Source organism: Fundulus heteroclitus, chromosome 7, assembly GCF_011125445.2.
Source record: "Fundulus heteroclitus isolate FHET01 chromosome 7, MU-UCD_Fhet_4.1, whole genome shotgun sequence".
NCBI classification, from domain to species: domain Eukaryota; kingdom Metazoa; phylum Chordata; class Actinopteri; order Cyprinodontiformes; family Fundulidae; genus Fundulus; species Fundulus heteroclitus.
This window is the reverse complement of record NC_046367.1, coordinates 33,503,811-33,520,036: the sequence shown is the minus strand read 5'-3', so window position 1 is coordinate 33,520,036 and position 16,226 is coordinate 33,503,811. Positions and strand designations below refer to the sequence as shown.

General features: G+C 40.4%; 2 protein-coding genes across 2 annotated transcripts in view; one reads left to right on the top strand and one right to left on the bottom strand.

Moving 5' to 3' along the window:
* LOC105936162 (general transcription factor IIF subunit 2) overlaps positions 1 to 16,226 on the top strand; it is an 80,303-nt gene that overhangs the window by 37,157 nt on the left and 26,920 nt on the right. The window lies entirely within an intron of this gene.
* Positions 121 to 1,282, bottom strand: kctd4 (potassium channel tetramerization domain containing 4). The gene has a single exon (XM_036139527.1). It carries the CDS (start codon positions 1,079 to 1,081, stop codon positions 305 to 307), a length of 777 nt encoding a protein of 258 aa, XP_035995420.1. The 5' UTR covers positions 1,082 to 1,282; the 3' UTR covers positions 121 to 304.

The following is a 16,226-nucleotide window of genomic DNA, read 5'->3' as shown; positions in this document are numbered from 1 at the left end:
AGTAGGAGAGAAAATGTTCCTTTTTACTGCTTTTTTTATTATTATTCAAAACAATTGGATACCGTGATGCACCTATGTTTGTAAAATGTGTGTAATAATTCAATGAGAATCTCACGCTGGCCCATTCCTGTTGTAAATATATGAACACTGCCCAGTCAGACAGTCCAACCCGCTGTTTCTCTGTCTTCACATTACACACAACAACATCGCACAAGACTTTCAAACTGACACCTCGTGGTTCTCGAGGACCGCACTTTACCCCCTCCCTGTCTCTCCTCTCCTCCTCCCCTCTTTCCCTCCAGCCCTATTTGACAAAGTGCAGGGCCTCGGCCGCCACCACCGAGCCCTTGCTGCTGTCTAGGGCGGTGACCAGCTTGAAGCCCGACTTCAGCGCCAGCATCACCGTCTCCAGTTTCAGGCAGTCCAGGGTGCACAGGAAGGTGCTGTCCTCCTTCAGGACGAGCCGCGAGCCGGGCTCCGACTTGATGAAGTGCCGGAACTGGATCACGTTCGAGGACACGACGAACTCCTCGGGGAAGCCGTCGAGGCGGCTCTTGGAGATCTGCACCAGCCGCCCTTTGACCTTCTCGATGAAGACGGTGTCGCTGCAGTACACCTTGAGGCCCTGCGATCGCTCGTGGCTGTCCGTCACCTCCAGGAACGCCGGTTCTCGCTGAGCCGCCCTCTGGCTCTCCCACTCCGCCACGGCCTCGACCAGTTCGCTCAGCCGGTAGAAATCTGCCTCCCGCCGCAGGAGCCCCGCCTCCCGGAAGTCGTCGGGCAGCTGCAGCTCTCCGGTGCGGAGGTAGTTGAGCACGTGGCGGAAAACCGGGCCGTCCCTGTCGATGAACGGGTTGCCCATCGAGTCGGTGTGCTGGACCGCCTTTTTCCCATTGGCCAGCTCCTCCAGGAAGGACCCCAGGTGTTTGGAAAGGGTGGTCCGGTGGGCGGTGTACAGGAACCCCCCTACATTGAGGGTGATGGTGCCTGAGGAGGGCTTCTTGAAGCTCTTGCTGGGCTGGAGCAGGTCCGGGTTGATGTGCCTCAGTTCACTTTCCATCCTTCTGAGGTTCCATTCCATTCTTCAGTCCGCCGCTCCAGCCTCGACCCAGCTTCTCCTCTCCTCCACCCCACCCACCCGCCTCAGATAGCTGGCGTCCTCGCCTCGGTCCGCGAGCGAGATCGGGTTGTGGTTTCAGCCGACTCGGTTCAGATCGTCTGGTGCGCCGACGGGAAGCAACGAGAAGCTGTTGTGCCGTCGGAGCGACAGTGGCTGGGCGAGCGCCGTCTGGCAGAGGAGCTGGAGCGAAGTGGGGAGACGAGAACAGAGAGGCTCTGTGTGCCGCTCCGAATCCCTCCTCCTTCCCTCCGTCTCTCTTTAAGAGTGGGTGTGCAGACGGCGTCATGGACGGGGAGGAGAAAGAAGGAACATGCGAGCAAATAACAGAAGAGCGTGGACTCTGAAGTCTTTCTTTCTCTCTCCTCGTCAGTGCTAAATTATCTTTTTTGGGCAGCGGAAAAACAAAAACAGTCTCCTTTCACCAGCTGGAGAGGGGGCTTCTTATCATTTGTTTTGTTTTTTTTTGGAGGTGTGAAACTGTCAGACTTATGTGGGTCTGAATATAAATCCTCATCTTGCAGCAGAATCCATCTGCTTGCCACACATTACTACGTGAACTTGAATCTGTTTGAGGGGAACGCCAGTTTAGCGCGGCGGGGTTTGACTCGTTTCTCTGGCTGCGACGGGCAGAAGCGGGGTTTTCTGGCGTTTGCATAAGTAAAAACCAGCGCAGCGGCAGATAGATTTATGTAAATGTACTGCTTTTTATTCTTGGACGGTAACGAGCAGTTCTCTCGCATCGGCGTGTGCGTGCTCCCCGTGCGCTGGTGCTTTTCTTCTTGTGAAAAGTCACCAATTAGAGCCGATGCTTGTCAGGCTTTTTCCAGCCGGCTAATGTTTTGGCTGGTGGCTCCTCGTTAGGGGAGCTGCAGACTGGCCTTTTGCTGCAAATGCTTCACACCACCCCTCTTGTTTTTGCGATCGCACGTGTGTGTGTGTGTGTATGTGTGTGTGTGTGTGTTTCGGTCTCCCGGCGCGACTGCAAAATTCACACTTCATATGAAACATGAGGAAACACATCGAGGGTCCAGCAGTGATGTGCGCTTGTTTATTGATTTTTGTTTTTTTGCGAGGGGGGGGGGGGAAGTTTGAGGACGAAAAGGCAATGCATTGGGTAGCCTGCAGGAGATTTTGTTTTGATGTTGGCTAACTGACTGTGCTTTATTTTAGAGCTGAAAAACATAACATTAATGGAAGTAGTTAAGGAAATTGCTAAGTGTTTATTGTCTTAGAAGCAGTGTTTGGTGGCTTTGTGTTGTCCACTGTGGTAGCAGCTGATTCTTGACTTTATTTACAGTGAAAGTGTGAATCTTTGGTCATTAGAGACCGTTTGACTAATAGTCAATGTGTACTGACTGCATGATTCAGGTCCCTTATGTTGGGTTAATGTTTTTTTTGTTTAATTTGCTGTTCCAAATCGTGAATTAGTGAGGAATTAAATAGGTATTAATGAATAAAAACATTGTCTTAATAGTGCAATAAGCGTCAGAAATGTACCTCAAAGTGTTTTATGTCGGTGTACACAGTTGAAACCATTTCTACGCTATAACACATGGTATCTTTTTGTCACTGACATTTAAAGTGAGCATTTCACCAACAAAACACATTCAACTACTGAGAGTGAGCTGTTGTATTGGAGGCTAAAGCAGAAAGTCTCTTCATGCTAAAAATCACAGACTGCACGTTTAAAGCGCACGTTTCTCTGTCATTCAAGCAGGAATATAACTTGAGTGGTTGACTGTTCCAAAAAGTTATCGGAATGTGATGGAAAGGATATTTGCCAAACTGGGGAGTGAAAAAAGTTTTTTTTTTTTTAGATAGAAATACCTGTTTGTTACTGAAACTCTGTTAAATTTTGTTTTTTTTTTTTTGTCTGCAAGTATTCAAGATTTTCACAAAGATAAGTATAAATTTTCTCACATATCTGAGAGCAAAGAAATTATACCCCTCAAAATGCTCCAATGTGTTTCTGGCTACTTTCTCCTCACTTTGACGGCCGGTGCACTAAATCTACATTAATGCTATAATCTGACCCCAAAAACTGTTCTGCTGCACACGTTTTGTAACCCTCTTAAATACAGTTTTTACACCAGAAGAGGCAGGCCACATTTGTTTGTTTAGTTTATCATCACTTCAAAAGAGTTATGTTTCTATACTGGGCTAAAAAGGGCAGCTCGCTTGCTCTGCAATGATGCTTAAACTCCAGGCTTCATTACTTAACCAGCAGGTAGTCGTACCCCTGGCTTGTTGTTCGCAAATGAGTAATTCAGTGGGATTCTTAGTTTACTCTGAATGTGCCAAGACTCAAAAACATGTAGTTATGACATCCAGGGGGGAAATGGTTTACTGTTTCTCTATTTTAAAAGTGAATTAGATAAGCTTTCACCAGTATGCTACTGAGCCTTTTGTGATTATCAGCTTTATGCAAACTGTATCTGCGGTGGACAGTGACATTGTTTGCTGAAATTGAAAAACCTTGGGGCTAGGCCTTGGTGGATATACCGTTGAGAGGGGAAAAACAGGGTTTTATGGTAACTATGCAACAATTTAAATCAACTGTGCATACCGTGATCATATTTATGTAACAAAAAGGCAAAGTTGAACCAATGAGGGGTTTCATCCCTATTCTCAATTTCAGGTTTGATGTTCTCATTTTCTTTGTTGAACAATTTCAAATATTTGTCTCTCCTATGGACCAGTATTTATTAAAGAGAGAAAAAGAAATGTGCTGCAGGCTCCCGCGTTCGAGGTAGTAGTTTTGAATCCAACAAAAGAATGAAGAAATTGGGAGATTATACCAATTTATAAGGAATTTCTCCTGACCCTTTATCTGACGTGTTTATTAAACTCAAAAAAAATACATCAGTTACATGCTGTATGCTAAAAAAATTAAATAAAATTTCAGATGTGTCATTGTATGAACCGCCAGTTACTAATAAGACTATAAAAGGGGAAAACAATAGTTTGTACCCTATTTCTCGATGATTGGTATGATCTTTATAGAGTATTGGCTGGTTAATTAGGACTATCTGCTTGGGTACAGCTCACATGTTGCTCATATTTGCCAACTGCAGATTCAAAAACGGCAAAACCCAAATAGGAGCGATGATTCAAAGCCGGTCCTAATGCTACATGCATCCTGCCTGATCTGGGGCCGCCTTCAGTACATGTGTTAACACTATCAAGTTCTGGTCAATGGTGTCTTCCCCAACGAGTAAATGTTCCAAGCTGGGACCCTTAAAGTACTGCACTGCATTTCTTTCTTAGCATTTGAAAAGTATGAATTCATCCACAACTACAGACACTCTCAAACCTTTGGAAGCCTGCATCCTCAGTAACTTGGTGTCTCTAAATTGTCCTGTCTACGGGAGGAAACCAGAGAGCACACCGACCTTGGCACACTCAGGGACATACAAGCTCTACAGGCCTCGGATGAGATTTGTATCCCAGGATTTTTATGCTGTGCTGTAAATTTTGAATGCAAGACACATATCTTGACTTTTTTTTTTTTTTTGGCCATTGACTTTTAACTAACAATACATGACTCCACTGAAGGCGTGGTAGATGTTAGGGCTGCACGAAAATTAAGATGACAATTGAATATTGCAATTACATTATCTTTTATGATTTTCCTGGAACTTTTTGTATTTCCATTTACCTCACTGCTCTGTTGTACTACTCTCTGTAAGCTTTAGCATCTTGGCCACTAAAAAATGTACAAGAAATGTAGACATCAAAGGCACTGAAAGCCTATCCAACAGACTGGTGCTGATATATGGAACACCAACTCTCACATAATCAAAAATAAACATAGAAATAAAAACATGTTCTAAAAAATAGATAAGCATAAAATAAACACACAAGAAATGTAATTAAATTACACAATGAGACATAAATGTAAATCTCTCTTTTAATTAGCTTATTTATTTAGTACTCTTTTTAATAATCAGCTCATTTATTGATTTTTCATTATAACTGTCAACTTTATTTATTAATTACTTAAAGGTATTTATTTCTATGTTTTAATATTTTTGTATGTTTTATTCTACATTTATTTCTTCATCCCTATTTATTAATGTCTGTCCTTTTTCCATTTATTTATGCATTTGTGCCTCATAATGAGAATGAGGAGGGGGCGGGTCTTAAGGGGACAGCTGCTCCCTATTGGTCGGTTAGCATCAGACTTCCATAGCGAGAATCTAAACCCCGCTGTCATCATGGCTGCCGCAGTGGCTGCTCAGGTTATCAGCGAGCTGAGACATTTAGCAACCGCATTTGAAGACATCGCTGTAATTCCAGACTTTATTATCTGCCATGTGGACATTCTGACTGAACGTGTGTTTTATGAAATGTTTGATTTCAGGATCGAGAGAAATCAGCAACGCACAATTAAGGACAAACACTTTTTCTGTTAGGATAATAATGCCCACATTTATTGTTCCCCACAGAATACAGCAACGCAAAACAGCAAGCATTTCACACACACAAATTAGCAAGCACGTAAAGCAACAAGCTTTCAAACAGGCGTGACGCTCAACAGATTCTCAGAATCAGCTCTTACCATTGACACGGAACTGGGAGCCCTCAGTCCAGGTTAAGATTAACGTCCACGCAGCCGGGCATCCACACACGAACTCACGGCAGACTCACCTATTAAGGGCGGTTCGCTCCTTCATATACCAGTGAACAAAGTGTCAGATGGAAGCGAGAGTGGCCAGTTCTCTCTCTCAGCTGATCTGTTCGTCCCGTTTCCAAAACATGTTTCCAAAACAAAAACCGTTCCCAGGATCTCAGCAGTGTGTGAAGCAAAATAACATTGCGAATACAACAAAGCAAAATATAAGCAAAATAGGGAATACAATCCCACAACACATTGTCATAGGTTCCCACCACAAGTTTATGTGAGAACATAATAACAAAGCACGAGCATATATGTTGCTCTTAGTTTATGTGAACTTAAAAACAAGTAATATAAGTGAGCAGGTTTTCCCATAATATATTGTCAAAGAGCAAAAATAATGCTTTGGTATATCAACGTGTGTTTCGTTAAGTGGTTCACATGGACTGAGATGTCAGCAGGTGTTGTGTCAGTTCTTCTTTAAATACCATGCATGCAGGATTTGCATGCATGGTATTTAAAAGATAACATTCTCCCAAATACTGTCATGGGAGTGTTTTACTATAGCAACATTGCAAACGTTGATAATGCCACGATGCTTGCCAATAAATATGTTTGTGCAGCTCTAATGTTCATGATTTCTAAACGATGCCTTGGCTTCTTGATGATGGGAGTGGTAACACCTTTAACGAGGAGATCAGAAATGCTTTTCTATTAAAGAGATGAAGATTTTTGCAAGACATGTTCAGTTCACTGTCAGCCTGACTGCTTCAGGCGAGGATCATGAAACGGATGTGTCTCTGCTTGTATCAAAGCAAGAAGTATGTCATTAAAATTTTATTTGAAATCCAGCACAGCCAGGAACATCCTACCTGCCCCCCCTCCTTGCCCTGTGTAGCACGAAATGAAGGAACATTTATGGATTTTCTTTTCCTAAATCTTAAATGAATCCGAGTAACAGGTGTGTTACACTGATCCAACGGGCTATAAACCACTTTCACCCCTCAGTGCTGCCGTTATGAATTAAGGACTGAAGAATCACTTGAACTGAAGCCCTAAATTTAAACATGTGCTGCATGAATTACTTCAGGTTACGGCTTTCAGCTCCCAGAGTGACAGCTCTTTGAATCTCCACAGTGCTGTTTTTAATTGTGGGTGATTAGTTGGATCATCGTTAACGACACCCGATTGGAATTGCAAACGAGAGGCGAAATGCAACCAGGACAGGATCGACGGAGGTCAGACCTGGGTTCTGCCCCCTGTTAACTAAATTAATCTTTGAGGATGATCATTGTCCTCCTGCGTCTGCGAGAAATGGGTTTATTCTCCAGCTCTGATTGGCATGTTTGAGTTATGGAAATCATATTTCCAAAAAAAAAAAAGAACGCTGTTGGCGAGGACTCTCCTCTCCTGTTAACGGCGGTGAATTATTCATTGCATGGCTTAAAGAGCTTGTGATTTAACATGGTGTCACTGACTGCTGTGGAGCTGGCATGGCAACCACTTAAACAGAGCCTAGTATGAGCTCGGAGCTGTCAATCTCATGCTCCATTTGTTATGAGGATATCGGATTCAGATCTTTTCCCTCATGTCCCGATGGGTGATTAATTTAATCGCAAGTCCCATTAAAAATAAATAGAAACAAAACATTGAACTGCAGGGCACGCCACTGAAAGCAACAGCTGCAACCAAAGGGGGTTAAAAAAAAATCATAAATTGTCCATTAAAAGAAAACAAAGTGCCGATAAGACTAAAAAATTAACGAAAAGCTAATTATTAAACAGATAATTAGAAGGTTTCACTTTAAGATAAAAACAAAACATTTCTCAAAATGCATGAAAACCCATTTGCCACCAGTAATAATAAACAGAATCCTCAGCCATAAATGGCACTAGGAATAAATTAATATTTGTACCTGTTGCTCCGAACAGAGGGGAACCTGAAGCCTGAGGATGAAAGCTGAAACTCAGGATGGAGCTGTTTTTTTTTTTTTATTGGACTGTGGAGGTTGTTACAAGTCAGTCAGGCTGCTTTGCTGAGCGCCTATGATTCTGCTGCTGATATTCGCAATCTTTGAAAGTGCAGTTTTGTCTCTGACCCAAAGGTCTCCATTCCAGCAAATCAATGCAATGATATATATAAGATTTGTAAAATATGCACATAGGAGTTCTAGCTATGTTGAACTTTGCCATTTTAATAAGACAGAAAAGACATTGCTGATCTTTCGGGCAGAGCATTTCTGTGTTTGAATCAAACTTCAGTCTATTGTCATCACTTCAAAAGTGTCCCAGATATTCATAAGTATCAACAATCTCAACCCCCTGCCCCATGATAATAGCTATCTGAGGGTTTGTGTCTAAACTCTATGATTATGTCTTTAATCTCAGTAAAAAAAAAAGATGTAAATAAAACTTACGGCTTCCGGTTATCAAATGATTTAAAGTGGGACCCTGATGATTTTCTTCTTCATGTATGTGGCTGACAGTAGCTGAGTTTTTCCCTATTTTATACATGCTGATTAAATGTCCCTCGAGGATACCCGTAGGGCATCCAGGCAGTAAAACCCCCGGTGTTTTGTATAGAAGTGTTAGAAACATCAAAGAGTCCCTCTGAGCCATGCAGCGACCCAAAATCTCCGAGTCTAATCTTCTTCCATCTCATTCGATGCCAGTGACAAACCCAGAAACATTGGTTGCAATACTAATACTACAATACTCAACGGTTAGGGTCAGACTGCAGCTCACTATTTACAGAACAAAAAAACCTGCGGATACCAACGTCTCTGTTTTTGGGCAATGGGAGGTGACCACTAACCTGACTCTCGCCAGATGAATTTTGCTCCGCCTAGCTCCACTCACATCCATCTGGAACTGATCCATAGGAATGGCGTTTCAGAAGGCTGGGCTTTATCAAAAATCCTTGCATATGATTGGATAAGCCACTTGTCTGTCATCTTTATCAACGTGCAATTTTCAACCACTCACAACGAAGCTAACCCGTGACGCTGATGAGAGCGACGCAGGAAAAAAACAAACTTTTTTTTTTTTGCGGCTCTAGTGGCACGCGTTTTATTGACAGTGAGCTGACAGGAAGAGGGGGGAAGACAAGCGGCAAAGCGCCGCGGGTCGGAGTCGATCCCGGGCCGACCGCGTTGAGGACTAAAGGCCTCCTAACATGGTTCGCGCTAACCGCTCCGCCACGGGCGTGCGTCCGCCACAGGAAAACAAAACTTGCCAAATCCGGTCAGGAGAAGGGCGAAAACATAATTTCCACCAACAAAAGCCTTCAGAGCCGTTCTCTGATGTTCTTTTAATGAAACAATATTAGGTAGATTGGACAACATGGAAGAAATAGCAGCATCAATGTTAACGCTTGCTTCCTCGATGCAAGCCGCCATTGCTATCAAAAACAGTCTCACGATCGCTTCTCCACTACGTCACATCTATGAAACTCCAGCCCTGCGTCCTGATTGGCTAGACAATAAATCCCAGATGGATGTAAGTGGAGCTAGGCGGAGCTAGGCCAAACAATATCAATCTGGCTAGGGTCAGGTTAGGTGACCGCATCATAACAAGAAGAAAGGTAAGAAGAAAACACCACAGCTATTGATAATGTTTTTTGTGAAGCTGTGACTGCTCCAGCTTAGAGAAGTTTGTGTGGACGTCTATTGAGAGCCAGGATGGTGACGTAAACGGCAGATTAATAGATTGTTATGAACGTTATCATACTTACAGTAGGCAAAATCCAATAAAATAAACGCTAACCGGTCCGCAAACAATTTCTAAAATTAGCGTGAATAATAATGCGATGAACAAAAAGTGAGCTCCGCAATAATCTATTTTTAGGATTTGCGCGACTGTACCCACCACAGCCTCCAGAGATCTTCCTTTCTGGCAGAGAGGACACAGGGAAGTGGAAGACATTGGTTGGTTTAGCTAACCAGCTTTCCAGTTTTCATCTATCTCTCCAGCAGTCTCCATGATCTTCGTGCTTGCCATCCACACCTTTTCTGGAAGGCACTGACCTAGCCAGATTTAATACTTCTTCACACACCCCTACTGTATGATGCTACTCAGACAAAGTAGTTTTCAATGCTAAAAAAAAAAAAACAACTAAATCAGTTCTATTACATTTTTAAGTTTTTCCATCTCTCACCATTTTTTCTATGGTTTAGAGATTGAGTGTCTGAAGGTCAGAATATAAAAAACCTTGGATTCTTGATTTATTCAACTCGATTTTTTAACTCTGATATCAAGCAGTTGGTAAAAACAAACGAAAGAAAAAACGAGGCTGAAACTCAGATTTTTCTTTTGAATTGGGTAATTTCTTTCTTTTGAGTCTAAGAAAACACATGGTCTTCTATTTGTATGTCTTTCCTTGACTACAGAGATGTAATTTATTAGAATACTTTGTCAAAGTGCTTAACTTCTTTTGACACGGTCTACGACGGAGCCTAGAGAATAATCGCAAACCTCCATAGTTTGACTCCTCACTGTACGCTGTACTGTAGCATTGTGGGTGTGAAGATTACGATGGCATATTCTGATTTATAAAGCTACCCTTGGCCTTCTTCCCTTACAATCTAGCATGTTATATAATCCAAAATGATTACATCCATTCATAAAATCTGTTCCTACTGGTAATGCCAAGCACTCGCACTGAGTTGGAGGAAAAAAAGCATTGAAGTACTTTTCCCTGTATGCATAGAATCAGGAATTTGTTACTCTGAGGGAGTTTGAACAAATGGAAGATTTTAAATAGACAAAGGTTTTAATGCAAACGTTTTGGTTGGTGAATTGTTTGACTTAAGTCTTGAATATATTATTGGACATCTGTGTTTTTGTTTATATTTTGGTGATCACTGATGTTTTTATAATTTGCTCAGTTTTATGTGTAATGTCATCCATGTAAATTGGATTTTTCTTTTTTTTTTTACTCAATAGGTCTAAAATAAGTTTTGAACTGATAATATAATAGAACCAACCAGTCAATCAAATTGGACTCAGATTGAATTGAATGGAGGTTTGCAAATATAACAGAAAATGGATGTGTTCGTGCAGAGATGAAAGGATGTTGCACCGTGCCTGGGTGTTTGAATAAAGAGTGCTATTTATACTGGAAAGAAGTGCCTCAGAGCTGTCAACTTTTAAATTAAATGATGTTTTGAATTGAAATGTGCTATGTCTGGAAATGCTCTGCCTCTTTTTCTTAGCGAAACTTAATATATCTCAATAGAAAGAAACGATTAATGTTATTGCTTTTTTTTTTAAATCAATGATGCACATCATTAATGTTAAATTAGTTTTCACTGCCAGAATTTAAACGGTCCACCAGCCTCCTTTATTAGCTGTGCATCAAAGGCTATTTTGTTGCATATGGATGGGGCTTTTTCCACGTTGAAAATCCAAACGAGTGGGTGGCATACGGCTACAAAGGTCGGCAAATCACTACAAAGATAACGAGTGGAATCATTACATTTTGTTAATGAAGCAGCCTCTGGGCTCGGAAGAGATGAGCTCTAATGGAAAATTATATTTGGAGATCCAATCAGTGTGACTAGCCCCTACCTACATTGCCTCCTTGTTATTATGTAGGGAAAAACCTCTGTCACAACTGCATTGGGGAAGGATGTTTGTGTATATTGCAAAAACAGGGGTGCAAAAGTCCAATTTTCTTTAAATTGTAAAACGTTAAATCAAGTGGAGTCTAAAAATCATGCTTTGCTAAGATCAGACATTATGAAAAATGGGCTATAATGCATGGAACTGCACCTGCATTCATCATCTTATATAAATCTCAATTATTCAAGAACTGGATGCACACGGACGCGGTTATTTATAAAGCATTTATTTAGTTTAGTTGTGTAAGTCTAATTTCCCCCAACCAGCCTGGAGCTGCAGTCATTATGTGCACAGCAGTGGCTTTTTATAGCAGCAGCATCATTAACTTGTCAGAAAGCATGGTTAACCATAATCAGCTGTTCAGATTTCTAACGGGTTTCACACTAGATGAAGACCTGAAAATACATGCATGCCTCAGAGATTAATACAGAAACATGTTTTCATTTAAATGTAGCATGAAGTTGTCATTTTATATCATGTATATTTTATTTTATTTTGTAAATTTTTCTCATGGATTCGGAAGCTTCTGCATGTAGAAGAAATCAGGATTCAGGTGTGGGCCAAACGGTACTCGGGTGAAATATGTGAAGAAGTGGGTCTTTCAGCGGGGATAATGATCCAAAGGACCGAAGACAGCCGCTGAAAGAATATTTCAGGCAGGAGAAATCACTTTCAGAACGGTTTCCCCAGACCTGAATCTCAAAAAGCACCTATGAGATGACTCGGTGAGGGAAAAATGTGAACTTGTCGATGCTCTGTCATTAACACAGACCGAGAGCTTTGATGTAAGGAATGTGGAGGAAACTTTCACCTGAGCTCTTTGTAAAAACAGACGGATTCAAGCGCAAATTTGTTATTTCTGCAAACTGCATTAAAGGACAAATGCATTTTCCCCAACAAACTTAGATCTTGAATAATTTGTCTGAAAAATGTGTTTGTATCACTCTATCTTAAAATAAATGCAATTTGCCTTGACATTTAGTGACTTTATTGGATTGGCATTTATGCATCGTTAAATGTAGAGGCCTCAGATACATTTTAAGCCACTTTAACGTCTTTATTTAACATAATCATATCATAGATCAGGGACAATATGTGAGCATTTTGTTTAAAGCATCTCATAAAATGTCCTTGAAACTGCAGAGGGAAAGGATCATCTAAACAACACAACACTGAAAATAATGGGTCAGTTTTAAAATATCTGTTTGTGAGACATAGTTGCACAAGAGAGATGATGCTCTGTAAAGCAGCGACCCTCAAGCTAGGGTCCCCGGACCCCCGGGGGTCCACGAACCACGGGTTGGGGATCTATGAAACGCATTTGTATGGGCCTGAGGAGGCGCTGCTGAGGATGTGTTGGGATTGAGTTAAGTAACACAATCGACAAATATTTAAGTCCGTCCGCTTCATCAAGTAAAGTAGCCAAATCAGCTAAAATTAGGAAGCATGACAACAGTTACATCGAGAATGAGGATCTAATCTCCACCAAATCTCTAATATCAGGTGTGTTTATATATTTTTAAAAACATACATAATTCCTAATGTATTTAACAGTACAAAAGGCTGTTTAAAAATACTGTCAGCATGAGGAATCTAAAGGGGTCGTGGGACATTTCTTTACCGCTGCTAAGGGGTCCCTGGCCATGAAAAGTTTGAGAACCCCTGTTCTAAAGGACGCTGGAATGTGGGACCAATGCATAGCACCATGGCAGTACTGGAAGTAGTGGTAGCAAAGTCTCCACCTTAAACTTAAAATAACAAAGTGAAGATTTAGATTAATATTAATCAATGTAGGAAGAGGAGGCGAAGAAATCTTGTCCGACGGCAGTGACATGGACATATACCCTACCGAGGGTTTTATGGTTTTAAGGCTGTTATTTACAAGCCTACTTGTTAATCTCCACAGTCGACAATATTACAAAATAGCTAAATAAAATTTGGCAGCATTAAGATGGATGTTGTACATTTATCAACACTCAAATGTTTCTCCATAAACATGTCAAAAGAATAACTCCTTTTATATTCTGTAAAACAGCTTTAGTGAATGGAAGTAGCTAAAAGTCTCACTTTTTTTAACGTACGATTAAGTTCATTTTACCTTTGAGGATTTAGCTGCACAATTGTAGTGTGATTGCTAAAATGTTGTTCTGAAGAGACCGTCTGTCACTCCACAAAAACTTTATGTCTGTCTGCAGCTGGTTTTCTAACATGTCCTTTATCATAATGGTCACTTCATGCTGATGCTACATGTGATGTTCGGAAGGAAAATCGAAATGCTGATAAACAATTTGTCATTCATTTAGCTCAAAAGCTGAGAGCTAATGGTTTATTCAACAATGTGATCCAGAGGCATTGGCAGACGTTTTGTGCAGAAATAAAACGGGCAGCTAAAAGTCATCTTTGTCTTTTGACCTTGAGTTGTTCTTTCCCTTGAAGCCAAGATTTTAATTTCACAATTTTATGGTAAAAAGTGTTTCCAATGGAGAGATTGTTTTTGCTCAACAAAGAGAAACTCGCCCTTTACTATTTCCTTTATCAAGCTCACCCACTTTTCCTGCATTGAGGATATCTGGGAAAAGTACGAGTGCTGACCCAATCTAAGAATAAATGGCCACTCATCCATTTGACACTTTCCGCTTGGTATTGCCAGTGTTGTTAAGAAAATAATACATTTTCTGCTTACTTTGTTACCGACACTGTTTCCTCACCCATATATGGTAGTATCTTCTCGTTTTCAAGTTACATAGCTCGAAAAAAGGCTCTTTTTGCTGTAAAAATTATATTTTAAATTTATTTTTCTGCTATGATAAAAGCATCAATATGGCCAATCGTAGTTTGCTGAGGCTTTTTTTTGGGTTTAACTAAAATATGCAATCTCCCTAAATATCTTGGGATTAAGAAAAGTTTAATGTTTTTAAAAGAGAAATTCTAAATGCATTGGCTCATAAAAAAAATAAAAAATTGGCTGGGATTTTGTTTTGTTAATTTCATGACCAAGTTGAACCTTTTTTGCAAATCGTAGAAAAGCGAACAGAGACCGTATGACATGCCTGAGGCTCAGTGAAAAAGGTTACTTATGCAATCTGTTGGATGTTTGATAGATGCTGAATGGAAATTGAGTAAAACAAAATATAGAAAAAGGGAGAGGGAAAAAACACGGATTATTTTTATTTAAACTAAAGAGCAGCGTTGAGTGTTGGATGCGGGTCAGATCTGCATGTATGGCTCTGACTATATGATGTCTCGATGAAGCCTGAACAGGGACTGACAGCTGGAGACGGTGATGGCTGATGGGCGGCCTGGTGGGCGGCGAGCTGTTTGTTGTTTTAACATTAGGGAGGTCGGAGCTTTGAGGAAAAGGACTTCGAAGCAGATGGAGGTAAGAGATGAGCACGAGTGGGCGGATGACTGACCTCCTCAGCCTCGCTTTCGCCTCTCTGTTCTCCAGCTGCCTTCACTTCTACGCTCTTTAAGAAATGCAATTTAACTGCATTTGTGGCTCAGATTGCTTTTTTATTGGCCTTTTTACTCACATTCTCCTGATTTAATGTTAATTAAGCAGCCTTTAATGCTGGAGTTGCTCTGGATCCGCTTTAATATACAGCTTAATTCAGTGAATCGATATAGCAATAAGAATCAAGCCTGTTTACTATTTCATTTAATTATTCAGGAAGAGGAATTAAACCAAGGGCTATATTTGGCAGGTCTTGATGGTTTGCATCCTGCTTTAATTTTAGTGTTTGAATAAAAGCTCAAAAATAACCCTTCCATTATTCATTGAATAAAATGTAGCCACGTTGGACATAATGGTAAAGTAAAAGCGAATGTGTCATCTGAACACCGAGAGCTTTTTCTCCCCGGCGCTGTTCTGTGCCGTCTCTAAATCATAGCTTCAGTTTGGAAATGTGAAAATGTGCTTGAATAGCTGTACGCGGTACAAAACAACGGTTCCTGCTGAGGTCAATGAAAATGAAATATGTGTGGGGATGAAAGAGCAGATTAAAAGCAGGATCTATTTGTTGAAAAATGTCTGATTTTATATTAATTTACAGAGGGTGAATCTGTGTTATGTATGTATATGTGTGTCTATATATGTAGACATATATATATATATATATATATATATATATATATATATATATATATATATATATATATATATATATATAAATTATAGTGTGCGATTTGCAAAAAATAAAAAGTTGAATAAAAGTTTTATTAATAATGGTTAGCTGGCAGCTGCTCTTTCAGGTAGCTAGCTAGATCCCGTAGGTTAGACTATTGTTTTTAACCTTGTGCCATCTACTGTCGGGACTCAGGAGTGGGTATTAGTTTACTTTAACCGCTTTTAGCAGAAATCGTATTAACTCTCTTTAATTCTCTGACTGTTAGTATTGTAACAACTGTTTACATGCATCTTGCACTACTCACCTTGACTGAATATTGATTTGCACTGCTGACTGTTTATTCACAATTGTTTACATATACATTTGTATACTATATTCGGTACATATCCAGCTGTAAATCTAGTTCACAATACTAGTTATCTACATATTATACTCATAGGACAAATCAATCAGTAAAATTCTGTCTATAATAGTATACATCTCTATATTTATTCAGTAAAAACCCATGTCCTGTACTTATGGAACCATTGTTTATCCTGCACTTGCTGCTATTGCACTTCTGGTTAGACCTAAACTGCATTTCGTTGCCTTGTACCTGTACCTGTGTAATGACAATAAAGTTGAATCTAATCTAATCTAAAAACGAACAAAAAATTAAATTTACAAATGTGAAGGACACAAGACATGTATTAATATAAATTTTGAAAAATCCATATTACTTATTCAGATCAGAGGGGGGA

What these genes read in the sequence shown, in the direction of transcription:
- kctd4 (XM_036139527.1), bottom strand. Translation starts at nt 1,081, where the DNA reads ATGGAATGGAACCTCAGAAGGATGGAAAGTGAACTGAGGCACATCAAC.